General features: G+C 38.2%; 1 protein-coding gene and 1 long non-coding RNA gene across 2 annotated transcripts; one reads left to right on the top strand and one right to left on the bottom strand.

Annotated features, from left to right (window-relative positions):
• The first annotated feature begins 1,043 nt into the window (after positions 1–1,043).
• LOC126416763 (uncharacterized) lies at positions 1,044–13,663 on the top strand. The gene is made up of 3 exons (XR_007575524.1): positions 1,044–1,141; positions 2,669–2,769; positions 12,670–13,663. It is a non-coding gene; the product is annotated as an uncharacterized LOC126416763 (long non-coding RNA).
• A 6,016-nt stretch (positions 13,664–19,679) lies between these two features.
• LOC126416762 (ornithine decarboxylase 1-like) lies at positions 19,680–25,391 on the bottom strand. Its single transcript, XM_050084606.1, has 8 exons — positions 25,253–25,391; positions 25,063–25,159; positions 24,868–24,944; positions 24,599–24,771; positions 22,617–22,914; positions 21,950–22,201; positions 21,390–21,598; positions 19,680–21,279 (listed from the first exon to the last, which is right to left on the bottom strand). Exons 1-8 carry the CDS (start codon positions 25,340–25,342, stop codon positions 21,048–21,050), a joined length of 1,428 nt encoding a protein of 475 aa, XP_049940563.1. The 5' UTR covers positions 25,343–25,391; the 3' UTR covers positions 19,680–21,047.
• Between the last annotated feature and the right edge of the window lie 1,984 nt (positions 25,392–27,375).

Raw genomic sequence — 27,375 nt, 5'->3', positions numbered from 1 at the left:
TCCTCCATGTAATTTAAAAAAAAAAATCGGTTATTAACTTCAAAACCTGATCAGTAAGCAACATGTATTGGAGGTACACAATACTCCTGGTACAGCCGTTGGTTACGAGACTGTATTTCGTAGGCAACGGCACAACACTTTCCAGTATACTTTACTGAAAGTACGTAGATACTGGTACAGTAAACCCTATGCAGGAACCTTGTAGTAGCCCTACGCCTGAGTTGCATAATTAAAGGACACATAACCAAAGGACTGTGCATTTTGTATCTGCATATGCCTACGTTTAATTATTGAAAAATTCCTCAACTGTAATTAATAATAAATAATTAATAGTTAATTAATAATAACTAATAATTAACAATAATAATTAATCTGCATATCCCTACGTTTAATTATTGAAAAATTGCTTAATTTTTTTGATTGGCGAATCACGACCTTTAGATTTTTTCGCAAAACTCTTCACCTTCTTGGTTAAAACATTGCACAAACTTCTTCTACATCGATTGCGATATTGTCAGTTCCACAACCCTCATTTTCGTGTATTCGTAGTGAACAGACTGAATTAGATACATGTTAATTAACTATAAATGAGCTCAATATCATATAGAAAATGCGGAACAGAGGTATGGTGAGTGCTTTAGAATGAAACGAGAAAGCTCGAAGCTACGAAATTCAGTGATCGCAACGAACACAATTTAACAGCACGAAGTGAAATGTTACCCACTCCACAACAAAGTGAAAAGTTACCCACTCCACAACAATGCTTTTGCTGCAAAATGAACAGGTGCACTGGCAGCTATGAACGATATGACAGCAGTTGAAACTTGAAAGTATCACCAGCAGTGTTGCCAATGTAGGGGAAAGTCGCTAAATATGGGGTATTTGACAAATTCGATAGTGATTAAAATTCATGTTTAGGATTGGCGACATTTTTGGGCCTGCCTGCGAATATTATGAAAAATTTGAAAATTTTTTACTACCATAACTCTCAAATTATATTGTATATTCAAGTACTTATATAATACTTTGTAAAAATGTAGAGAGGCATGCGGAGAAAACATATACACCAAACACTTCTCTAGCGATTGTGAGTTCTTTGGTGTGTGAGGGGAAAGAAAGAATTTGCTTTCAACTATAAGAGGTGAGTAAGCCTTATTTCAACGTATTCCTAACGCTGGCACTCAACTTACATACCTACAATAATCACTAAGAGCTTTGCTGAGTAAATGAACATGATTCCTTCCTGTATTGCACCACCTATGAAAGAAGGGTAACTTGACCTGTGAACTCCCCCGTTCTAACCTAAAGAACAAAACAAGTACCTGTAAACAAGTTACAACAATGACTCTCGCTGAATGCAGTGTACTGTTACTCACCAGCAAGTTGCTGGTGAAACACTGGAAATGTATAGGCGTATTCAGAAACAGTCATTGTGTGTCACAGCAAAACATATTAACTGAACACAACTTGAATGTCCACCAGTTGGTGTTACTTATTACGTCACGTTTATGCGTTGTACAAACTCATGTCACTGGCAGTAGACTTACGTTATTGCAGAGACGCTTATACAGCTGAAACAGGCAATTTAATGGGTTAACATTCCCATTTATAGGTTCTAGCGTCTATACAAGAGAATTATTGCACATCAGGTATGACTGTCATATAGAATCGTTACAAACAAATAAAATGAAACATCTTTTTATAACAAAGTACAACAGAATATAGATTATGGTGAAGCTACAAGAAAGAAGCCTCAGTTTTTTGGGCATAACGCCTGCCCAAATAATAATGCCTAGGCCATACCGATGACGTCCATGGTGTGCAACATGTTCCTGTCTCACTCTACACTAAATGGTGGTCAGAATCATTTGTCATGAGGTGGAATCTGTCAGAGAATATTGCTGTGGACCACTGCTGGTGACTTCACCAGACATGCTGCCTAAACCAATGAACTCTTTCTCGACAAAGGCGTAGTTGAAGTAGGATGCATTTAACCAGATTCCGAACATATAAACCAGCCTGATTTTTTAATCACTGTGAAATGGTTCCGTCAGAGACATGTATACTGGTAGTGGTTGCAAGGTCTCCAGCAATCTGCTTAGGAGTGAGATGTCTGTTTCTTTTCACCACTACGGCTATGTATCAATCCTTTTAGGGACCGATGACCGTAGCAGTCTGGTCCCTTTAATCCCCCAAACCAACCAATCAATCCTTTTACAGTGTGGTGGCCCATATAGAACCACCAGCATGTTTTGCATAGCATTTCCACCTTCAGAGAACGTTTTTAATCATGAGATGACACTATTGGACACACCCATTACTGTGGCCACAGTAGTGACACTTTGGTTTTGAGCTGTCCAACTGCCAGTCCATGATTGTATGCACTCAAATGATGCCTTGCAGACATGTTGCCTTACACACTGAATGTTGCACTAATCAGTCCCACAACAACATTCATCAAACACCATACTGCATGGACTGTCACAATGATACAGAGCATTCGTACACATGTTTGCTGTGGTTAACACACCTGAATCTCCACATTTCCTTTTACTGTCTTTTGTCAGGTGTTCCATAGTAACTGTCTGTTGTTTAGTAGCAATTGGTAGTTTTTCCATAGCAGTTGTCAAGTAGTGTAGAGTATACTGATATCTTAAATGTGTTTCAGGCCAGAACTTGTCAAAAAGAAAAAATTCACCGAGTTCAAATTTGGGATGATATGAACCTGGATATTCCACTAGAGAGCTTTTCAAGTGTTGCTGAGAACAGGTAAACTGTTAGGAATCTTACTGTGAAGGGTAAGTTCATGGGAAACATTCACTCTGTCATTCTGCTGCTCTTCAGAAATTAACTGATAGCATTCTTCAAACTAAGACTGTTGTGTGATTCAGTAAATTGGTCATGAGGCATCCTTATCATCAGTTGCAGTGGATTTACGCTGGAGCTCAGTTACAGAACACTGTGAGAGGTGATACGAACCTGTGTTCATGACTGTGCTACTTTCAATAAGCCACTGAAAACAAGAACAAACACGTAGCTAATTAAATTTGTGCAAACAGTAACATTAGTAGCCTGTGAAGCAATGAAAGGAAGTCATATAGAATTGTTAGTGTCACTACATCAAGGAGAGAAACATTAAGGTCCAATGTCATGTCGCAAAGACATCATTACAGACAGGACAGAGGGTCAGGTTAGGGAAGGGCAGGAGTAGAATTTGACCATGTACTTTTCAGACATTTCCTAGCATTTGCGTTAAGCAATTTAGGGAAAAAAACCATGGAAAAAATCTAGATGGCTGCCTGGTTATTTAAACTGCTCTTCTAAAGAATGTGAATCCAATTTCTTAACTGTTAGAAGAAGGATCACTTAGATGGATATGTGTGGACAAGGCAGATTCCAGGCAAATAGTATTTATCTCAGTGGACTATGGCAACAGCAAAACAAACTACCTTAAATGTTCTGAGACTGCTCTTCATATTTTTAATTCAGTTTATTAATTGTTGTTTATGTCTTTTTCAAAGGAAGTGTGCCATTATTTGCTTGGGAAATCACAGGAGACCTAGATCTGATGGTTGGACAAGGGCTCAAATCTCTTTCCTCACAAATGCGAGTTAGTTTAACTCACTGTGTCACCCTGCTAGCTGTTGCAAATTATTTTAGTGTAGTTTTGATCCTTAATGACTCTGCTTCCTGCCCTATATAATACATTGTTTCAGAACAGCATGTATTTACCTTGAATGGTGTGAATTTTTCTTACAGTTTTAGTACAATTACCAATATAAACAGTAAATCTGTTTTTCCACAGGAAGTTTTCCTTTTGGTAGATTCTGTGTGAAAATTTTTCTTGGTTGTTAATAGCACCTTTTCTTAAACAGAATTTGTAATTGCCTTGTGCATTCCACACATGTGTCTTAAGGACTCTTTCTACATGTTGAAGAAGCTATTCCAGCAGCCACTGAGGGAACAAGATGCAACACATTGTGGATGATGGTGTACATGAAACTGAATTACATTTGTCACCTGGGCTCTGAACCATAACTTGACAGTGACTGACAAGGACGACCCCTACTCAGAGAATTTCAGCAATGTTTTCAAACTGCAGCATTGTCTGCAGAAATGATTCTGCCCCCAAGTTTCTCAGTCAATTGGACAGCTTGAACCAGAGACTTTGAAGGTGATGTGACAAGCTAGGCAGCAGCATCCTACATTCCTACATATGCATCACAGGGTAGAGGACTGTAAGGTGCCCCTAAATGATGCAGTTGTGCTCTACACATGAGAGGCTGCTACCCAGATAGCTTATGGTGTTTCAGTAGTACACAAATGTTTTTAAATTAGGTAGCTCTCCACCCACTCCTCATACATGTACAGCCCCCCATAGTATTGATGGACGAAATTAAAAAAGATGAGACTATTAAAATCCAAATAATCAACAGCCAACAGTGCCTCATAATTTGAAGTGCTCCTAAGAAGTAATGGAGCTCATCTGTGTCTACATTCAGTCACACTCTGCAAACCAAAGTGAAATTCATGGCAGAAGGTACTTTTCATTATACCATATTAATATTTCTTCTCATTCCATTATCATCTCATGTGCAGGAAAAATTGACTGTTTAAATACATCTGCACACATTGTAATTCATCTAATTATGTCTTTGTGGTTATTATGGGAGCAAGAACACTTGATTTAGTTTATCAAGGGTGGCCATAAAAAGGAATTAGGTCCTTTTATTTGGCACTTGCAAATGTTACGGAAAATGTTAAAGAAAACCATAGCACTTTAATATATATATGTTTGCCAATTATACTATAGTTTCTGGAGGAGAACTGCACTATCCAACACTTGACTGGCATACTTACAGTTTTGTAAGTAATGGGTATGACAAGCCATATTGCATAATAATGCTAACTGTGTTCTCTGAATTTTACACAGAACAGATAGTTCAGAAGTGCACTTATGAGGAAAATATTAGACCTAATAGAAAAAAAAATGGGCGAAGAATAGGAAATCTGCACTCAAGCTGAAATCAGTGACCATGGGGAAGTTTCTGTAATTATGATTACCGAAGTGCAAAGGACAACTACAACAAGCAGAAGGTTTTACATGTTCCGTAAACTAGATAAAGAGGCAGTTGTGTCATAGCTCAAGGAGGGACTAGAAACATTTATCTTTGGGTGAGAGACTGTAGAGAAACTGTGGTACAAGTTTAGAATGATAGCTGACCAAGAACTGGTTAAATATGTACTGAGTAAAACAGTTAATGATAGGAGGGGCCCCTCGAAAGGGCAAGGTGGGAAGCCTTTAAGGCTGTTTGGATCACCAAAGTTAGTGTCCAGATCATCATGGATGGCACAAAAACCAGAAGTGAGATTAGCAGTGTAAAAGCAGAAAGGAAGATTAGGAGTACTGCCTCAGATCTATTCTCCCATATGTATAAAAAAAGACCTCCATCATCCAAATCAGCATATATTCCCAAAACATTGGTTTTATGAAATTCCAGCTCATGTGACATACTGAAAGTAGCGAATAAGGCTGTTGGGTAGATGATATTTTTCTTGATATCAGAAAAGTGCAACAGATATAATTATTAAGAAAACTTTGATCTTATGTGGTATCTAAAAATATCCTTTAATGGGTAGAGGGTTTTTTGTAGTGGGATACAGCATGTAATATTGGTAGGAGAGTCATCAGCAAATGCAAAAGCAACTACAGATGCGTAAGGACTCTTACTGTTCATGCTGTGTACTGATAACCTGGCAGATGATAGTAATAGTAACCTCAGATTGTTTTCAGGTGGTAAAGTTACCTTTCCTGAAGTACTGTCTGAAAAAAGCTGCACAGACGGTTAATCAGAATTTTATAAGATTTCTATGCGGTGCAGAGACGCAAATTTTCAGAAGTATGAAATTTCACAAAACAAAAATGAAGTATCCAATGACTACAATATTAAGGAGTCACAATTGGAGTCAGTCAAGTCATACAGGTAATTATTTGTAAAAATTTGTGGGGATATGAAATGGAATGATTCCATAGGCTCAGTCATAAGGGCCAGTCAAATAGTGTGTGTGTGTGTGTGTTTTATAGGAGTATCCTCTATTGTGAATTAGGAAGGAACATCATGAACTTTCACTGCTATACCATTTGTCTGTTAGACGTATTTGTCATGAGGTCAACATGTTGTGTGTGCCTTGGACTTCGTTATGGAGGCCAGCAAAGAGGAAAGAATGAAGTGCAGTGCAGTTTATGAGTGTGGAAGGAGTGTCAGGAAGTGAAATTCATGTTCAAACTTTTGCTGTGTACAACATATGCAGTATGCCATGTGCACATGTGTTTGCATTTAATAAATGATTATGAGAAGGTCTCGTCATTGATGTCAGTGGTTGCTCAGGACAGGCTTGTTGTGTCACTATCCTTCTGTCATTGCTGTAGTGGATGCTGTTGCCAGAAATGACTGATGGCAAACAGTGGAGGGCATTTGGCTTATGTTGGGCATCAGTCACAGTACCACTCACACTATCAAACAAAGTGTCTGAAGTTCTGGAAAATATGTGTAGTGGGTTCTCCACATCTCGACTGAGAATCAAAAATTGAGCAGAATGTTGACGTCACTGCAGCACAAGGAACATTATCATGAAGAAGAATATCATGTCCTGTCCCATATTGTGATAGGAGATGAAACAGTATTACCACTTTGAGCCTGAGAGCAAGTGTCAGAGCCAGCAATGGAAGCACTTAAATTCACTCCCCTGAAAAAATCTAAAGCCATGCACATCTACTCTGGGGAAGACATTTTTGACTGCAAGGCCCTGTTGCTCATAGACATTCTGGAACATGGCACCATAATTAACGCAAAGTGGTATGTGGACACTGTGCAAAAACTGAAGCACTCCATCGAGTCCAAGTGCCTAGGAATGTTGATAGATGGTGTCATTCTGCTGCAGGATAAAACATGTGCCGTCATATTGCCAAGGTTGATTTGACTAAACTGCAGAAATTTTGCTGGGAAGCCCTGACATGTCCTGAATCTCTCCCCATGCATCTTCCATATTTTTGGAGCCCTGAAGAAAGATATTCATGCACATCAATTTGCTTCAGACAAAGAGGTGCCTGCCTGGGTACAGTCATGGTTCCATAATCAACTGCAAACATTTTTTCATGAAGCCACAGACTGTCTTGAGTCACATTGTGTTAAATGTATTAATGGTTATGGTGATTACTTTTGAAAAAATAAACAGTTTACTTACTTTTTTCCGTCTGTCTCATTTTCATTTGAGTGCCCCGTATACATAAAGGGGATGGCAGATTTGAGTTCATTGGTAGCATTCTTTGAAAATACAGAGGCACATGCTTTAAAATAAAATGTCAACTATAGTGAAAAATCTCCATTACAAATTTTGAAGTACCAGTATTGAGTGAAGAATATACTACAACTCAGTAGTTTGATAAGTGTGGCTGTGTATTTTAGCGATTTTCTGTAAGCCATTAATACACTACTGGCCATAAAAATTGCTACACCACAAAGATGACATGCTACAGACATGAAATTTAACTGACATGAAGAAGATGCTGTGATATGCAAATGATTAGCTTTTCAAAGCATTCACACAAGGTTGGCGCCGGTGGCGACACATACAATGTGCTGACATGAGGAAAGTTTCCAACCGATTTCTCATACACAAACAGCAGTTGCCTGGTGAAACATTGTTGTGGTGCCTCGTGTAAGGAGGAGAAATGCGTACCATCACGTTTCTGACTTTGATAGAGATCGGATTGTAGCCTATCGCGATTGCGGTTTATTGTATCGTGACATTACTGCTCGCGTTGGTTGAGATCCAATGACTGTTAGCAGAATATGGAATCGGTGGGTTCAGGAGGGTAATACGGAACACTGTGCTGGATCCCAACGGCCTTGTATCACTAGCAGTCGATGTGACAGGCATCTTAACCCCATGGCTGTAACGGATCGTGCAGCCACGTCTCGATCCCTGAGTCAACAGATGGGTACATTTGCAAGATAACAACCATCTGCACGAACAGTTCGACGACGTTTGCAGCAGCATGGACTATCAGCTCGGAGACTGTGGCTGCAGTTACCCTTGACGCTGCATCACAGACAGGAGCGCCTGCGATGGTGTACTCAATGACAAACCTGCGTGCACGAATGGCAAAACGTCATTTTTTCAGATGAATCCAGGTTCTGTTTACAGCATCATGATAGTCGCATCTGTGTTTGGTGACATCGCGATAGATGCACATTGGAAGGGTGTATTCATCATCGCCATACTGGCGTATCACCTGGCATGATGGTATGGGGTGCCATTGGTTACATGTCTCGGTCACCTCTTGTTTGCATTGATGGCACTTTGAACAGTAGATGTCACATTTCAGATGTGTTACGACCCGTGGCTCTACCCTTCATTTGATTCCTGCAAAACCCTACATTTCAGCAGGATAATGCATGACCGCATGTTGCAGGTCCTGTAAGGGCCTTTATGGATACAGAAAATGTTCAACTGCTGCCCTGGCCAGCACATTCTCAAGATCTCTCACCGACTGGAAACGTCTGGTCAATGGTGGCCGAGCAACTGGTTCATCACAATACGCCAGTCACTATTCTTGATGAACTGTGGTATCGTGTTGAAGCTGCATGGCCAGCTGTACCTGTACACGCCATCCAAGCTCTGTTTGACTCAATGGCCAGGCGTATCGAGGCCGTTAGTACGGCCAGAGGTGGTTGTTCTGGGTACTGATTTCTCAGGATCTATGCACCCACACTGCGTGAAAATGTAATCACACGTTAGTTCTAGTATAATATATTTATTCAATGAATACCCATTTATCATCTGCATTTCTTCTTGGTGTACCAGTTTTAATGGCCAGTAGTGTAGTAAATTCCCAGAATATTCAGGATAGAGTTTCTAGACTGGGCAAATATCAGGACTCGGTTTATTTTTTTATAAAAATGTTGTTACATTATGAACATCTGTAACAGCACCAGGAGGGCCTGCATAATGTCAGCAGTAAGCAGAGAAATATAACCTGTAAAACAAGAAGCTTTATTGTGGCAAAAGCCAGTTGTATCTGTATACATAGTGTTGACTGGCTCAAAGTTCAAATGTTAAAAAAAAGTTTTGTGAGTTTCTTGTGAACTTTGAAGAAAACTGAAGATTTTGGTACAGAGAACCATGGAATAAAGTTTGGTACTTAATGGTCTTAACTGAGTTTTGATGGTGAATGTTGTGATTTAACATTCAGATAACAGCATTGTGTTGGGTTGTCAGCTAAATAGAAAGCAGCAAATGGTTTTAAGAGTGAGCAAGGGTGCTGACTGCATTATATTTTTTAAAATGGAAATAAGATGTCTTGTCTCCGTGGAAGCAATATATTTCCTGTGACTCTTGACTCCTAAGACTTCCTTTTCCAAAATTTGAGCATTTTGCAGGGATTTACATGGCATGTTAAGTGGTAAATGCTAGAGGCAAGTAATTTCTGGTCCATTAGTCCAACCAAGTGTTTTCTGGCCATGATAGTCAGGTAGACATGGCCAAAATTAATGACATAGGAGCTGTGACTAATTATTCCTGCCTTGTAAGAAATAATCAAGGATCACCAATAAAAAGGTTACCTTATTGGTACTGGAGCAACACCATGAAACAGATCTGCATGCTTTACACTCATCTAAGTAATGGCAATGAACATTGTTTCAGCTTTTCAAATGAAGCGTGATTTCCACAGCTAAATCTTTACTTAATTGTTATATGATGCATCTGATGAATATATCTCATTAGTTTTTAGAGTGATATTTTCTTCAATCAGTTAAAATGTTAACTAGATATTCAAAAGCTTTCCCATGGCCCTTATTCCCAGATAAACCTATATTCTTTCCTTTCAGTTGTTGCATCATCAAGATTCTCTATGCCAGTGTATCTTTTCCCTTTCTTTTACGTGCTGTACTGGTTCGTCAGTTTCCCCTCATTATTGTGGTTACCTGAAGTAGCTCGTAAATTGGTACTGGAGTTTCAGTTGAGTCTAAGTTTCCTAGTCTAAAATTAAATTATTATTTTTTATCAGTATCATTTCTGTGTAATTTTTTGTAATAAGAGATAACAAATATCTCTGGAGTTGGGTGCACAAGTGTAATGAAAGTAACAATGCTGTCCTATTCTTCTCCACCAGCAGACAGGTGGGCAAGAGTTACCCTAAATGATAAATACAACAGACACCAAAAACAAACCGTACAGTTTCAGGCCTGATCTGCTAATTGATGCACATTGTGTACTTATAACTACTAGCAGGACAGATTAACATTTTTTTGTAAACTGCAGTTCACCAGTACTGACTGGGTAACAGATATACAGGGGGTCTGTAAATGATGCGTTCATTTTCAAAGCACTGTATTTTCCAAAGAATTAGGTGTACAGATATGACTGATCCATGAACAGAACAGTAATCTCATCAAGTTTTCATTTTGCACTCTATTTATGTTCTACAAGTGCCCTCTGTTCACTCATCCAAGCGGTACTAAAGTTCATTCCATACCTTATGTAGCAACAATCTCTCAATGGTCATCACAGCAGTATTGATGCATTCTCCAAGCTGTTCCAGTAATCTTTGCAATGTGAGTATGTAAATAGAGTCGTTAATGTACTCACAAAGGAAAATGTCACAAGGCATTAGGTCATAGGGGGCTGAGTGAATAGAGCCACATCATCTTCACAAATCCAGTGATGCTGAAGCTTGTCATTTAGGTGGCCATAAAAATCAATGCTCCAATGAGGGGGAGCCCCATCTTGTTGGAAGATGAAATTCTCGAAATCAGCAGTCAGTTGTGGAAACAACTCAAGGTAAGCAACAAATCAAGGTAAGAGGTACCAATCATAGTCTTCTCATTGAAGAAAAACAGTCCATACAGCTTTGTCTCTGACATTAACTTTCACCAAATCTTATTCATACGCCACAGTTTTATGAATAATTTTAGTGCAGTACGCACTCACATTGCTGTGATTAACCTTTCCAGTTAGCCTAAGTGGAAGGTTACTCCCTTACTGAATGTCAACCTAGAGGCGAAATGTTCATCCTCAAGTGCTTCCTGCACAGTGGTGCGAAACTGGATGTGCCAGCCATAATCTTCTGGTTTTAATTGTTGCATGAGCTGCAGACAGTATGGTTTGAAATGTAACTGTTGCAATATCTTCCACACCGTTTGTCATGGTATTGCTAGTTCATGGCTTGTGTGCACCATTGATTTTTTCTTAACTGCATATAAAACTTTCCCTCACTTTCTCCATTGTTGCATCAGGCACACTGTATCGACCAGTACTGTTCTGTTTCTAAATTGTTGAAACCAATGCACAGTGTTCTGTTCCATTTTCCCTTCTGATTAAGTGCTGCACTAATGTAACAGATAAACATTTCGCATACGAGGTCTGTTCAAAAATTCCTGGAACTTTTGGTAAACCTTGCGGGATGTAAGGTCGTGGTCCATGAAACTCTTCAGCTCCTAACATTTCGTCCAGTGCTTCACTGGACATCTTCAGAGGGGTGTTTCTCCTCCGGTGAGTCTTGCCGACTGACGGGTCGGACGTCTGAGAGCGACTTATGTATCGTAGAAAGTTTCTACGATACATAAGTCGCTCTCAGACGTCCGACCCGTCAGTCGGCAAGACTCACCGGAGGAGAAACACCCCTCTGAAGATGTCCAGCGAAGCACTGGATGAAACGTTAGGAGCTGAAGAGTTTCATGGACCACGACCTTACATCCCGCAAGGTTTACCAGAAGATATGTCATCCGGTCGTGAAAGCCTTCATACTATGATCCTGGAACTTTGTTCACAAAATTTCTCTACACTTACCTTTTACTTAGTTTCATGGTCTCCTTCAAAATATTCTCCTCCACAATTGATACACCACTCCCACTTCTGGAAGCAGTCGTGGTGCGCCTCTTGCTGGATCACATGAGGCCCCATCTGTGAATGTTCTTTTATCTCATCTATCATTGCAAATCTTCATCCTTTAGAAATAAAAAAACGTCCACATGGGCCAGGTCTGGAGAGTACGTAGAATGAGGCAGCACAGTGATTTCATTTTTTGTGCAATAGTCATGCACCAACAGGGATGAATGTGTGGGTGCATTATCATGATGCAAGAGGCATGAATTGTCTCACCACATTTCAGTCCGTTTCCTCCTCAAATTGTCTCGCAGGCATTGCAATACAGCCCAGTAATACCACTGCATAACAGTTTGTCCCTGTGGCATGAATTCATGATGTGCTAATCCTTCAAAGTCAAAGAAAAATACCAGCATGGCTTTGACATTCGACCTGACCTGACGTGATGGGCCTTTTTTGTTCTTCTAGAACCTTTCCCAATCCATTGTGAAGATTGAACATAGATCTCAGCATAATAATTGAAAGACTCACATCTCATCACCAGTTATAATTCTCTTAAGGAACATCTCGTTCTCATTTGCGCAATCCAAAAGCTCTTCACACATTGTGAGACGAAGGTCTTTCTGGTCTTGACTCATGAGCTGTGGGACCAACTTGGTGGCAACACGATGCATTCCAAGATGCTGTGTCAGGATTTCATGATGTGATCCAACTGAACTGTTACATTCTTATGTGATCCAACTGAACTGTTACATTCTTCTGCAATCTCTTGTGTTACAGCATAAATTCAAGATTCTGGCTGTAAGCAGGAAGAATTGTGTGCAACATACAATAACCTGGAGAAGTGAATTGGGATGGAGAGAGAAAATGGAGAGGTAGGTGTGAGTATTGGATGACTGAAGTTAGCAGGGCTAGTGGAGAGGGAGGCCAGGAGGAGGCATCACTTCCAGAACAGCTAATACGAACCTTCAGAATTACTGTAACATAGTGAGTGGGGAGATGATGTTGTGTTAAAAATTTGAAACTTTTTTGTTTATATTGTGCATTTCTTACCATGTAAAGCTTCTCTGTCTGTTGATCTCTGCAAACTGCGTATCTAAAATCTCAACAGTGGATGTGCATTTGGATTTCAAGTTTTAGGTGTGTGAAAAGGAAAGAAACAGGGACAAACAACATTGTTATCTATGGGCAGTTTATTTCCACAAAACACATTCTTTGAGGATACCAGATGCTCATCACAAACAGTGACTTGAAATACATACACTGTAATAATATACTGTCTTGTTACATACATGTGCACAGTTAACATGTTGACAGCCACACACTTTGTGATGGCTGATTCACTGCCAAGCCAGACACACAGCATTAGACTCCGCTATTTCAGCAGATGGCCCCTTGGCCTTTGGTCGAGATGTGGCCACCAGCAGCTATAAAGCAGTCAGTGTGTTAAGATTTAGTAGATTAATCACCCACCATTGTCATCACATGAACACAAGTCTGACAATACCCCTGTACTGCACATTACGCATAGGCTTTCAGCATTAACATACTCCTTGCTCTCACGTATTCACAGTTTGGGTCACTGCTCCGGACTAATGTCCTCTAATCTCGCCCTTTGGATGAGATCTCTCATTTCATAGTTTTTATTGGTTGAAGAGAAAATGTGACAATAATTAAGGTGACAAAAGAAAAAAAAATTATAGAGTTAACCTTCCCGTATTTTAGAACCATTTAACTCATGTATCCAAAGTTTTGTATCCTTGTGTTTTACAGGAAAAAAATCAAGGCACTACTTGTTCGTACTTTACTGATACTGTATCTTTCATATTCAATAAAATTCCCCAACTTCTAGAAGACCCGCCATCTAATGTATTCAATAAAAGTTTCTATTGTATTTCTTCTAAAAATAAAAATATCTTAAGTCTAAAACAACATAGAATTTGGAAATTTTCAGGCTTTGATATTATCAGATTAGAGTTTAGAAATTATTGCAAGGTATGGGAATGGTTGGTGTTTTGAGATTGTAAATTAATTAATAACTTCTGAATTATGAACATTTATGCTGAACTAATTGTTTTCTCAGAATCATGGACAGTTGCCCTATAAAGTTAACTTTGTTATTGGTTCTTATATTTTAAGTTTGATACAAGTAGTTTTGTATGGTGATGACAATATAGTATCTTCATATCTGGACATATCCTGAATGTATAACTGAGTGAAAAAGATTCCGCCGCAGTGTCCCTGGCTCGATACAGTATATCTGCAATAATAAGAATATTATCATTTATCAAAAGAGAAAGTTGAGTAATTTGTGTACATTTATGGTGCCGTCATGATTCTGTATTTGTTGGGATTAAACATGTTTTGTTTCTAATTCATTTCAATTTCCAGTATTAACTCTAAGAACGGAGAAGGAAAGCTAACTGCTGACAAACTCTGATTACTTATATTTCCAAAAATTTGTTTTGGATTGATTTACCATATTCACACAGAAATGACTGACTACAGAAGCTACAAGAAAGAAAACTTCTGACTATTTTACATATGTTCCAGTTTTCAAGGAATTATCTTTTTTAATTAAATATTGCATATAATAGGCCTGTGTGGCGAGTTCAATATTAGTGAGACTCGGTCAGCCATCCATCCTAGTTATATCCATAATACCTGTTTGTGGCACAACTTGACCAGAAGAAGGGATCGGTTGGTAGGACATGTTCTGAGGCATCAAGGGATCACCAATTTAGTATTGGAGGGCAGCGTGGAGGGTAAAAATCGTAGAGGGAGACCAAGAGATGAATACACTAAGCAGATTCAGAAGGATGTAGGTTGCAGTAGGTACTGGGAGATGAAAAAGCTTGCACAGGGTAGAGTAGCATGGAGAGCTGCATCAAACCAGTCTCAGGACTGAAGACCACAACAACAACAACAACAACAACAACAACAATCTTTTGCAACTTATACGAAACATTCTCATCAATACAGGAGATCAACATAAAATAATATCCACAATTACACTTAAGGTAGGGCTTAATTTGGGTTGTGATGCACCAGAAACGGTTTCGGCACCTCCCAGATGCTCACTGGAACATGTCAGCACCAAAGATCTGAAGTAGTACATGTGTATTAAATCATCACGACATGACTAATTTGCTGCTATGTTGGCACCAATGAACATGATACTGGGTGACTAACATGATGTGATGGGCAGGGTTGTGGGGCGAGGTGTACAGAGAGAGAACGTTCATTTATTGTAATGATCACAGTAGGCGAGAGCATCAAGCATATCTAAAACGAAGTGCTGAACAGTACACTGAAGAAAGTGTGACAGCCTCACCCTTTCATTTTTATTTTGTTTTTGCAATAATTCAATGCCACACACACACATGCTATACAGCAGTAGCTCAACAGAAACAGTTATCATACACCAAGTATAGATATACACTTGGAGGAACGTGATTTGCTTTAAGACATTTGTTCAATGGAACGACATGACCCAATACTGGAGAGAATGAATGCAATCTGATTTAAGATAGGGGGAGTGAAGAAAGAAACTTCAGATTATGTTTCGTGTGCCTTGAATCTTTAAAATTACATGAAAAACCACAGGCAAAAAGTAACTGGGGGAAATTCAGGCAACAGAATAGTTTCGAAATTAATGCTTCATTAAATCAAACTTACCTATCTACCCTACCCCCTCCAAATGACACCTAAAACTGCAACACAAAGCAACTGGCCCTCTCACAATTTGAAAGCTAAGCTATGGCCACAATCCTTGCACATGCCTATCCTCTGCACTGTGTTGTTTCTATGGAGCTAATGATCTTATCAAGCTTTTGATAATTACATCAGATCTATTGATAGGGTATAACTGCACACACAGATGTTTCAAAAACTAGCTATAGACATTAAGAATGTGATGTGAAAGAGCCACGGGAACGGAATGCTTTCAATAGGAAGGAACACATTCCACACACTTCAAATAGTCTGCCATCAAATTAGCAGGCAGGAGAAGGAAATGATTAGCAAGCTAGCTTCTTAATAAATATTATTTGAATAAAAATTTCTCTAGCAGTGAGGGGAATTTTTCTGCCGATTTGATTACTTTGTTCACATAAAATACCTCAGACATTCTGAACTAGTACACACAAATGTGTAATTTATGCATAATAGCTATTCAATCTTAATTGTCTTACATTATTCATTTTTCTATTAGATACTTTCACATTTTACTACCTTGGGCAACTCATACAGAACTCTCCTGTTGTCTTGCCTTTTGGCCATCACAGAATGAAGCTACCTCACGTATGATTATTGAACCAACAGACTTTCAGTGTGCATTTTTCCTAGAGAAATAATTTGAAATTGACAGCATCATTGTCATTCAGATCATGATACATAGACTACTTAAACCTTGTTGCAGACCCAAATTGCTGCATTTAAGGAGGAAGATTGGGGTTTAGCATACCATATATGAGAGAGATACCTCAAGCTCAGATTGAACCAGGATTTCAAGTATATCTTTCTCAAAGGAAATGCTGGCACTATCACTATAATTTTTTTCTACATCAATGAAACTTAAATCTGAATGGGCTTTTGTAGTCCCTCGGAGTCCAAGTTCCAATTACAACCTTACTTCATGCATTTCAGACACTGTGGGTCATCAGAATCTGTCCAATGAACAGAACAAATGAGAAGTAATATATTTCTACAGAAATTACATTAACACACTCACAGACTTCAGTGAAGGCATACCATTTTTCAAATCCCAATACACTGTATGTGGCAAGTTCACATGTATACTTGTATTACAGGCTAGTGCTGTTTGGTGAGGTAGCCTACCTTAAATAACAATCAAATTGGTATTTTGATATCTTCCAAGACAGCAGTGCAAGTGGGATGGACTGGGCTGAGGACGATTCTTTCCTACCTTTCATCCTCTGCGTGTTGGTTATGGCAGATATGGCCATGTTCGCAGTGTCAACACCATATGCAAACACTACAGCTGTTAAGAGTGAAGTTACCAAAGTCTACAGTTCTTATGTTAATGTCTTTGATATGTAGTTTAACAAAGGATTAAGTTGCATATCCTAATTTTACAAGACGACAGGTTTCACTAGCTTTACATACTGTCCGGTACAGGAAAAGTTACATTTTCCTGCCATGCATAATTTTAAGCCATACTTCATATCAACATAATTGTCCATTTTATTGATTATTTTTCTGAAATCACTGTATACTTAATATGTTGACAATAATTTGAATTTGTACTGCAAGTCCAATTGAATTTAATCGACCAAAAGGCCACAAATTATCGTTCAATGCATTGACTACCCCTAAGGCTGGCAGTAGCAACACAGAGCCTTGTGCTCGACACTGATGCCAATGCTTTGACTGGTGATGAAATGTCAGTCACTATCTATTCAGCAGACCGTGCGCTGAAGTAGGGTGCTCCATTAAATATCACTAGTCTATGACATAAGTGTACTGATGAGATTCTGTGTATCGAGATTTTAAATGCGGGATGTCTGTTTTATTCTAAAGATGTATTGTGATTTCTGTATAAATATTACTTCTCATTTGTTCCATTTATCTGACAGATTCTGAAGATGGCTGTGCATCAAATGTATTCAGACATACCTTTTAAAAAGATGAAAGTGTAAGTAGTTATCGAGATTGACAGGTATACCAGGTGTTTAGATATGAATATTTGGGTCTTAAGCATTTATTACATTGAACTTAAAAATTATGAACAGTACTTAAGATGAAATAGCTGTTTTTCTTTTAAGAGTTCAGTGCGAACACCATTCGTCACTTGACACAAATCGAGACAATAAGTTAGTTCTTTCCAAACCTTGATCAGTGTGTTGCAACAACTGCTTCATTCCTGATTCTAGAGTCGTGTAAATGAGCTGGTAGTGGAAGTACGTACACAGTACCCATTACGAATACCTCAAAGGTAAAAGTTGCATGTCATCAGATCAGGTGAATGTGGAGGCCATGAAAACAAGCTCTGTAATTTAGCCCCTTGGGGCCAGTCCAGCAACTGGGTACGACATTGTTAAATAGTTGGGTACTGAGCTATGCCAATGATGCTACAAACGATCTTGCTGCCAAATAAAGTTATGAGATTCAGTTTATAACGGATCTTTTACGTTGGGATAAATTTATTTTATTTTTTGTTAGATGTTTTCGTTAAGTAGCTGAATAAATTGTAATTAGGAATAATTTAATTAAGCAGAGTGGAGATCAAGTCAAAGAGGTGTTCATTGGGTGGACATTGTCATAATGTAACGTCATTGCATTGCTCTGTTGTTAAAACAAGTTGTTTGTGTTCCGTTCTGCTGTTCGGTCGTGCACGTATGTGAAAGGAATTACTTCGGGGACTAGAATAAACTTTCACATAATAGTTAAGGTTCGATGTTCCGACAAAAGGGGTTAATGTCAGTGTTAATTTGGATTGTGGGTGACAGGATTAGTTTTGACAGATACGTGAAAACGGACTTAACAAAAGTTGTTCGCATATCATCCTTGAACGTGATTTATTTAATTAATGACTGCGGGCTCATTAAAAGCTATTATCTCATGATTAGGATCAATCCCTCTTTCCTCCTAGATAGTGATCATTCATTAACATTTACATCATAAGAAACAGGATTATTAATAAAAGTGATGTTAGTTACGTGTTATTCCGTTAGTGTGGAACCGACATAGTATCTCTGAAATGACGTTGATATATAATGTGTGTTGAATACTGAACTGAGATAGGAAGTAAATTGAAATTAGTGAACATTTGATACTGAGACTATAGAAGCAGAAGTGCTCAAGGTTTCTCTTCTTTAAAATGGCAAAATAGGTATGAACTTTTAACTCAATAGTCGACATTATGTATTGCAAGGACATTAGCATTTCATATTTATTTTGACGACGCGCTGTCAAACGAAGGAACGTTGAGTCTCTGTACGAGTAATAAAATTAAATCTAAGAACATAATTAATAACGGCAAACTCCGCTTTAACAAACTGTATTGCGTGTCGTCATCGGGCAATAACTGCTCAACCCTGTAGACTTGTGTGGTGAAATTATAAGTCGGGCATATAAAACAAACTTAAAAATCCATTCAAGCTACAGTGGAGTCGGCATAACACGACGTGGGCAGTTATAAGTTTCTTCCAATAGTGAAAGAGAATCATAGGTCTAGCACAGGAAGATGATGAATATCAGTTCTAGTTGCTTCACCAAAAAAGAAAGTCCCTTAAACTTTCTGCCAGGATATGGCACAAAAAGACGTGCAATTTAGAGCACTGTCATTTGAACTGTACCATCTTATGGGGATTTGCTGACTCCCAGTTTACACACATTGTGTATGTTGACATTTCCACTTTAGATATAATGTTGATTAATCACTGAAGACGATATGATCCAGAAAAATCGTCATTATGCAAAAAGTTTTGTTTGGAAAGGTAGTACATAAACCAAAAGACAGTGCATGTACGTAAGTGTACAAACAAAACTGTTTGAGTTGCTCTTTCATCTGATATGTCAATTATAATGTAAGTTGAATGTAGTGAAAGATCAAATTCAATGTGAAACATCTGTTTGTGACTAGTGACATGGTGTAGTACTAAAATTTTATGTATATCTGCTTGAGAGAATGCACTGAGCATTAAGAAAAGAGAAAAATACTCAGTTTCAAATTAATGCACGTCATGTGACCATTTGCAATTATGTATCAGCTTGTTGAAAAATGCACTTATTATTAGGAAAAGGGAATGCAAACAAAAACAAACATGTCAGATTAAATAAAGCAAATTTATTGCTCAAGGCAATACATTAGTATTATCATGTTTCCATGCGAAAAAGCTGCCTCTTCGCTTATTCAAACCTATTACATCTTTCTGATAATCAAATGACTTTCCACCACAGTTTTGGCTTGCATCCTCCCAAACATCGCTGGAGACAAATGCATTTGCTTACATAACTTGAAATGACCTAACATTTCAGATAGTTATAAAAAGTTACAGGTTGTTTAAAATTAGTAACTTAACAGTACATAAGAAATGAGTTTTAATTCGCTACGTCTGTCACCCAATTATATCCAAGCTTCGATCCTATAAAGAGTTTCTAAAGAAGTTTCTTAATAAAATAATATAAAAATTATACAGAACCAGTCAATTTAACATAAAAAAGGTGAAATACATTCAAATAGTTAAAAATAAATGCATCAATACAATATGCTAATAAAGATATGTATTGGTAAAGGGTAGCAATGAATTTGTTTTTAAGAAATTGTTTTCACAATGTGCCATTGAAATGTATCTGAAACCTATACCTTTTTCGTATTAACAATTTTGAAATGGACTGACAATTCAAACAGTTTGAAATGTAGGGCTATTACAATTTTTCCACACTCCCGAGCTTATGATTAGATACAGACTTCGAAAAAATTAAAACTATCTTAAATTTTCCTATTGTAGCAAATCAACATTTGAGACACCACATCATGAGCATCAGCAAATGACTTCCGACTTGTGCTGGTTTCAAAAAACACCTATAGACTTGACAGAAGTAACATTGTGAATGAATAGATTACTGTAAATGGCTGTGTTGTATTCTTGTAGAGTTGTGGAATGTAACCATATACCTGAACACCCAAGCAGACCCTTCCATAAGTTAATATTTTGAGATTCAAATCATATTTTCCTCAAAATCTTAGGCATCAGGATATAGCACTATGACCCTGTCATATGAAGTGTCACCTCTCCAGGTTGTTGGATCTCCGTTTTGAGGTAGATGTTCATAACACTGAAATTGTCCCCCCTACAATATTTAACACCATGGGATACTTCCCAGATTTGGTCTCTGTCACCTGTGGAATGCTGTCATGGAACAATAGAATGTCACGATAATAATACTATACAGATATCTATTAACAATGTGCTCTGAATAGTTTTGAGACTGTCATCACTGCCACATATAGCAACTAGTCATTATTTTTGGTATGCACACATTCAGTCTTTCTTGAAATAAAACAGCCACAGGAAAAGATGGAATGAATGGCTGTATATATAAACGTCAAAAAGATTTGCTATTGAACAGAATAAAGTACCAGCACATTTCAAATGTCATTGCTTAATCTCACAGATGCCACCTTCAAAGACCTAACTGACAGGTCCAACCTCAACTAACTCATATAAAAATGCTGGTCCTGCAGATGCAGGTGGAACAGGATTATTTGCAACCACATCAGGAGCTGCAAGAGGCATAGCAACTTCCTCCCATTCATCTATGTTGCCACGCCCATCTATGTCTAGCCCCAGGTGGAGATTTGCTGGTGTGCTGCCTATCACGAAATGCTCTTCTGTCATTGGGTGCAGGTCTTTCAGCAGCAACCTGGACAGAGGTGCAGCAAAATGTTTGAAACATAACATAAAAATGCTGTTATATACTTAAAATTTGTGTATTTTAAGTTTTCAATAAGGTGTACAAATGTTCGTGCTCACCAATTGTGATCGTCAATCACAGTGTGCACCTTGGGCACTGGGAATCCATTGAATGGAGATGCCACAGGTAGTGTATAGGCACCCATGTTTTCAAATACAATCCAGTCTCCCACTTCCAGCTCTGGCAATAAGGTGCGTTCAACTATTTGATCCAGACCATCACATGTTGGTCCCCACACAGAACATTGACGTATTTTCCGCCCAGCAGCCTACATAAAAATGAAGCTGTGGTTCATACACTATCTTTCAACATGTAAATAAACATTTTTACAACTAATTCCTATGGCTTGCTTATTGATGAATGCATAATCAAGTACTACTGTGAATAAGAAAAACTATAGTAAAAGACAATATTTTTGTACACTTTTTAAATGGTTAAATACCACTTTTGATTATGTCAAGAAGCGAACTGGAAAGGAACTAATTACTACATTTTCAACTGAGTTTTTCGTAACAGGTTAGGGCAAAAAAATACTGAAACATTCATTCATACACTGTCCTGGTAGAATCATCTGTCAATAGATGTATTATTATCAAGTTATGTACTGTTATCAACTTACATTAAGAGGTATTGGTGTTACTTCCATATGGTCATACAGCAGGCAATTAAAACTGCCATAAACACCATCATTAATATAGTACATGACTGATGTGATGGATCCGTCCTCATGATTAATAAGTTCTCTCTTGGAATGGACATTTGTGGCAAGTGTGTACGCTGATGCAACATAGTAACGTCCTGGTTCTGCTATAATGTGAACTTCAGGATCAGGAAAGAATTCTTCGAGAGCATTATTTATCACTTCTGCAATCTAAAATGTAGCGAAAACAAATTTTTTTCAATACTCTGTTATACCATTAGAAAGTGTATTAAGCATAGTACTGTTACTTTTTAAAAAAAGATGATCATTACTGTAGCACTAGTTACTTATAGACTATTAAAATTAATGCTCTCCATCAACTTTCTTTGAAATTGTATGAAAATTCTCTGTGGCTTAGTGCAAGCACACATTTATTGAGCTGATTGGACAGAACAACAGTAATAATGAAATGAAAATTAGTAGCAGTAATACTCTTTCAAATCACCTTTACCAATCAGTCTGAATATAAATAACAGCGAGACATAATGCCCCTTTATTTCCAAAGCAGAAGCTCAGTAAAATTAAAAACCAGTTCAAGAATAGCTTCACATGTAACTGACAAAGAAGTGATTTTGTATGATCTCACCTTGTCTATGTAGGAACCCTTGATGCCAGGATAACCACCACCGAGATCCAGCAAATTCATGGAGAAACCTAAAGTTGCACCGAGCTCAAAAAGGTTGCGGGCAGCAGCAATAGCTCTGCGAAAAACAGGTGGATCTTGACATCCAGAACCAACATGGAAACTTACTCCCACAATTTCTAATCCCAGCAAGTGTGCAATCTGCATCAGACGAGGTGCATCAGCTTCGGGATCACAACCAAACTTCATACCCAGTTGACACTGAGCAACAGTTGCATCACATCTGATGCGTATCACCAATCTGAAATAATGGAAGACACACTTTATGAACAGGCTTATTTATAGCTGTCATTTATTTTTCCATAATGACCAAGAAAAGGCAAGAAACCTGCGTGAACTGAGGCACGGATGAGCTGAAACTAGAAAAAATTCACTCCAAATTTGGAAACAAGTTACCCTCTTGCACTTTCTTTCAAGCCAGTGATTATTTCAAGCCAGTGATTAACTACTTTGGGCACTGACATTGCCACTCAGTTTTTGATTCCATATGAAGTACTACACCAGTTATGCTACTGTACAAACACATCACTGCCATGTTTGTTTCATTGCACATTACTGACAAAAATATAGTACATTTATAGTGAAAGGGTGGAACAGATGCTTATCATGATTTGTACATTTTTATCTGCAAATGACACCGATAAGAATTCTTTATGTAGCTGCAAATATGCTACAGCATAGCATTCTTGCACAGCATAGCTTTATCATACAACAGTTGGGTACTTCCTTGTATTGTGACATGCATTGCAGATAAATTCTATTTACGGATACTGCATCTCTATTTGGCTATGCATATATGACAAAATGTAAGTGTTGCAAAAGCTTGCAGTGTTTAAAAATTAAACAGAAAATTCAATTTGGAAAATGTTTTGATTTACAAAGTCACAAATCAAATGTGCATGGTGCAATCTGTTGGTTTGATCATTAAGTTCTGTGACTAAACCCCTTCTGGGAATGACCTGTTAATGTGAAAAATGTGAAGTTGCATCATGGTTCACAATCCACATGAAGCTATTGCCTCTGGCTAAGTGGCTGGGTAAGTCAGTTGAAAGGTCATATATCGTGTACCACACTCTAGAAGACAATGCCTAATGAAGCATGGAAGTGTTTAAACCAACCATGTTAATCTTTATCTTACCACAAGGCAACCACCTTCCTTTCTTGTTATATTACAGTAGACATGTTACACTAAGGTTTGAGATACCAGTACCAGTAGCCCCTCCTCCCCCTCCCCATGACCCCACCTCTGTCCCCTCAAAAAATTGATAAATCCTATTTTATCATTTAAGAAAATATCTGGTTCTGGAAGTTAGGGGTGCCATTATCTAATTATATGGGATCACATCAGCCCTACTTGGAGTTTCACTTTCTGTACGTTGCTACTGGCTATTCCATATTAATTTTTAACAAAATATCATTTACAGCCACTAAAGCTCTATCCAACAGATTCATTTTAATGTAAGACCAAATATATTCTCTTCTAGAACTACTTATTTAGCCTATTATTCAGTAAATTACAAGTTAAAGTCATTAAACTGTTTTTAAATGAAAAGTACACCATTAAGTGCAGAAGTTTCCAGCAAAGAGCCATTATTTAATGAGGACAGTATTTTTTGGAATTTGGGAACTGAATCTTGATCTAACAAATGACACCATTTCGACAATTTTATTACACCATGAGTTGGAAATTACCAGTGTGTAACAAAAGAATGCACTACCCTCATTTAGATGAATGTCAAGAAACGTACATATACACTGGTCAGTATTATTATTGTGAAGTACATTCCTTACGTTATCGAAACAGTGCAATTCTTAAGTAGGAAAAATGAATACTGTCAAATGTGTGCCTCATTGTTAATTTGCAGTCTTACAATACATCTCAACAAGAAGAAGAAACTTTATTTAATTGCAAACAGAATACTCACTTTGCTGTGGGAAACAGGCTTTTTATCTTGTGGAGTTCACATTCATTGTCAAAGGTCATAAGATCAACACCTACAGCTGCTGCATGTCTAATGTGAGAGGCTGGTTTCGCTGGATTTGCAAAGATTATGCGGCTCGGATCCACACCAATGGACAGAACCTTGTTGATTTCAGCCTGTAAAAACACCAATGAACATTTTGCTACACCTGACATCTCTCTCAAATGGAAATGGTTTTTAACATCAAATCATGTGACAATGATTCCACTCACCTTTGAAGCACAATCAAAGGAAGTACCAAGTGCAGCCAGAACTTCCAGTATAGTCAGACTGTCGTTGCACTTCACCGCTGAAAGACAAAAAATGGAATCAGATTACATTTGGCAAAGAAAACCAGACTGAAAAGATACTTCACAAATTATGACATTGGTACTAAATAGGCAAAATTGTTACAATATGCATTATACCATAGTATGGCTGAACTCTTGGCATTTTAAGTTTCCATTCTTTGTGTTTCTTCATTATATCTCCTATGTCACAGACATAAAATGCTTCCTCCTGGACCTAGAACAAGAAGTAGTTTGCAAAATTAGAGGCAACAGATTTAATTTTAATAAAATGTATTAAAATGCAGTTAAAGCAATAATAGTAACATACTCCTGATTCAGCGATGTCTTTGATGATGTTCCAGACATTTGCACCTGCATCCATAACATGGATTCGTTCATCAAGGTTGCTCAGCTTCATGATTGCTGTTAGTTACAATTGGTGGACGATATTTGGGAGAAACTGTGGTCGACTGGACCTTGATTTTCAGAAAAACTGGTTGGAATAAGCAAACTGAAAAGGAAGAAGAATTTTAGCCAAGGTAACACACAAATACCCAATTTTTAAACTGAATGTTGATCTCATGCAATACTAAAATGAATTTACACATGTGTAATTGTGACCTAAATGAAATATATGAAGCAAGTAACACAAGTTATTGAATGAAATATTGCAAAATACTTACGAGGCAGCCTTCGTTCAGTTTTGGGCAGCTTGTACGGAAGGCAATTTAAATAAGGTTAGATATTTTTGTCAAGCTGTCAGCAATGTGCTGCCCAAGGTGGTTCACCGTTCAAAGACAGTCTCCAGTTAGACTTGTACAGGCAGAAACCTGCCGTCGGGCTCTGAACCAGCCGACCAGAGGTATCACTACCCTGTAGGTAAAGGAGTTAGATATAAATCAGAAACATTATTCATAGCAATTTGAATGTTTGGTTATGGTGTGTACCAAACTGCTAACATACCAGTAAAATTTAAATGACAGAGTAACACTCGTAAATCTTACGTATAACCCAAAAGAAACCGGTTTTATGGGACCAATGGAGCTGACACTAAACATTATAGTATACAGTCATAGTTATTTAAAACTAAATAAGATTTTACAGCATAACCTGCAAGTCAAATTTTGATGGTTATTAGCTTTAAGCTAATTTATTACTAGTATCAAGTGCAAACAAAATACCCTCACACAAATATAACAAAATCAAAATGGAACGAAAAAAAGGAAGTTACTATTCTTGTATGACTACAACTTGACCGAACTTTAGTTTCAGTTAATGTAGATATACTCACCCAATTAATGTGCAGACCAAGTTGCACAATCAAAGCTTGTGAACGCATTCACTAAGGCCTTTCAAAATTACTTTCTGTGCACCAGCCGGCTGGCGGGTAACTATGCTGTGCCGTTGAGCCTGTGTTGATGCCGTTTTGTGGCTAATACTGAGCGAACTCCGGACCACGCAAGTACCCTGCCTCCTCGTCAGCGTCCTCTGCAAACACTGTGCGTCGGATTCTGCCGGCCGGGCGAAAGTAATTTGTGGCTCAAGAGAGCGCTTCGCTTTTGACACCCATTCGTGGTTCTGGCGACACTGTGTGATGTGGCTGACCGAGCTGCCTTTATATAGATAGGAAGCAGTGCGAGGGGTGGGGTACAGGACCTTATCTAGCCAGTGGTGTTGCAGGGCCAAGGAACAGAGTCCTCTTCAATGCTCTTCCCCTCCCCAGACAAGTAGATTGAACCTTAACATCTGACTCCAGTATTATCACTTATCAGTTGCCACTATCAGCTCTCAGTTCACTCTTCACATAATCACACAGTCAAAGGCCCTATACTTGTTAGAACACCATGAAGAGTTGGACAAGGTCATTTCCCATTTTCAGTATTTGACTAAATATTTTGTATGAGAAATCAAAGATGATGCCCTGAAAATAAGTCTTGGCATACCCCTAGCGTGTGTTATATTACTCGCAAGAAACAACCCTTGTATACAAAGGTCAGAATTCCAAAATATTGTAATAAAAAGCAGTAAGTCCTGCAAATGATCAACAGCTGGTGCAGGTACTGACAGACACTAAGTAAATAAATGTAGCATTTTGCCCTTAAACAGACGAATGATCTATTATTGTTCAGCAACAGAAAAAGTGACCAATCTCTGGAAATGATAATGGCCATGAAACTTGTACAGTTACCCAAGATAAAATGGTTACACGAAACTATGGACAGAAAAAGCAGATAAACAGCTTCATTGGAGCAATTCTAAAGAAACGTTATTCAATCATGATTGAGGTTGCTTATAAAACTCTTTCTCAGAAGACTTCTGATTCCTGCTTGTCGACATGCGACACTGACCTGGTGAGTGAGAGAGAGAGAGAGAGAGAGAGAGAGAGAGAGAGAGAGAGAGAGAGAGAGAGAGAGAGAGATTCACTGCGATGCTCGTCTAACACCAGTTTCA

The sequence above is a fragment of the Schistocerca serialis genome, chromosome 8 (genome assembly GCF_023864345.2).
Source record: "Schistocerca serialis cubense isolate TAMUIC-IGC-003099 chromosome 8, iqSchSeri2.2, whole genome shotgun sequence".
NCBI classification, from domain to species: domain Eukaryota; kingdom Metazoa; phylum Arthropoda; class Insecta; order Orthoptera; family Acrididae; genus Schistocerca; species Schistocerca serialis.
Note: the sequence above shows the minus strand (reverse complement) of the source record. Positions and strands in the feature narration are given on the sequence as shown.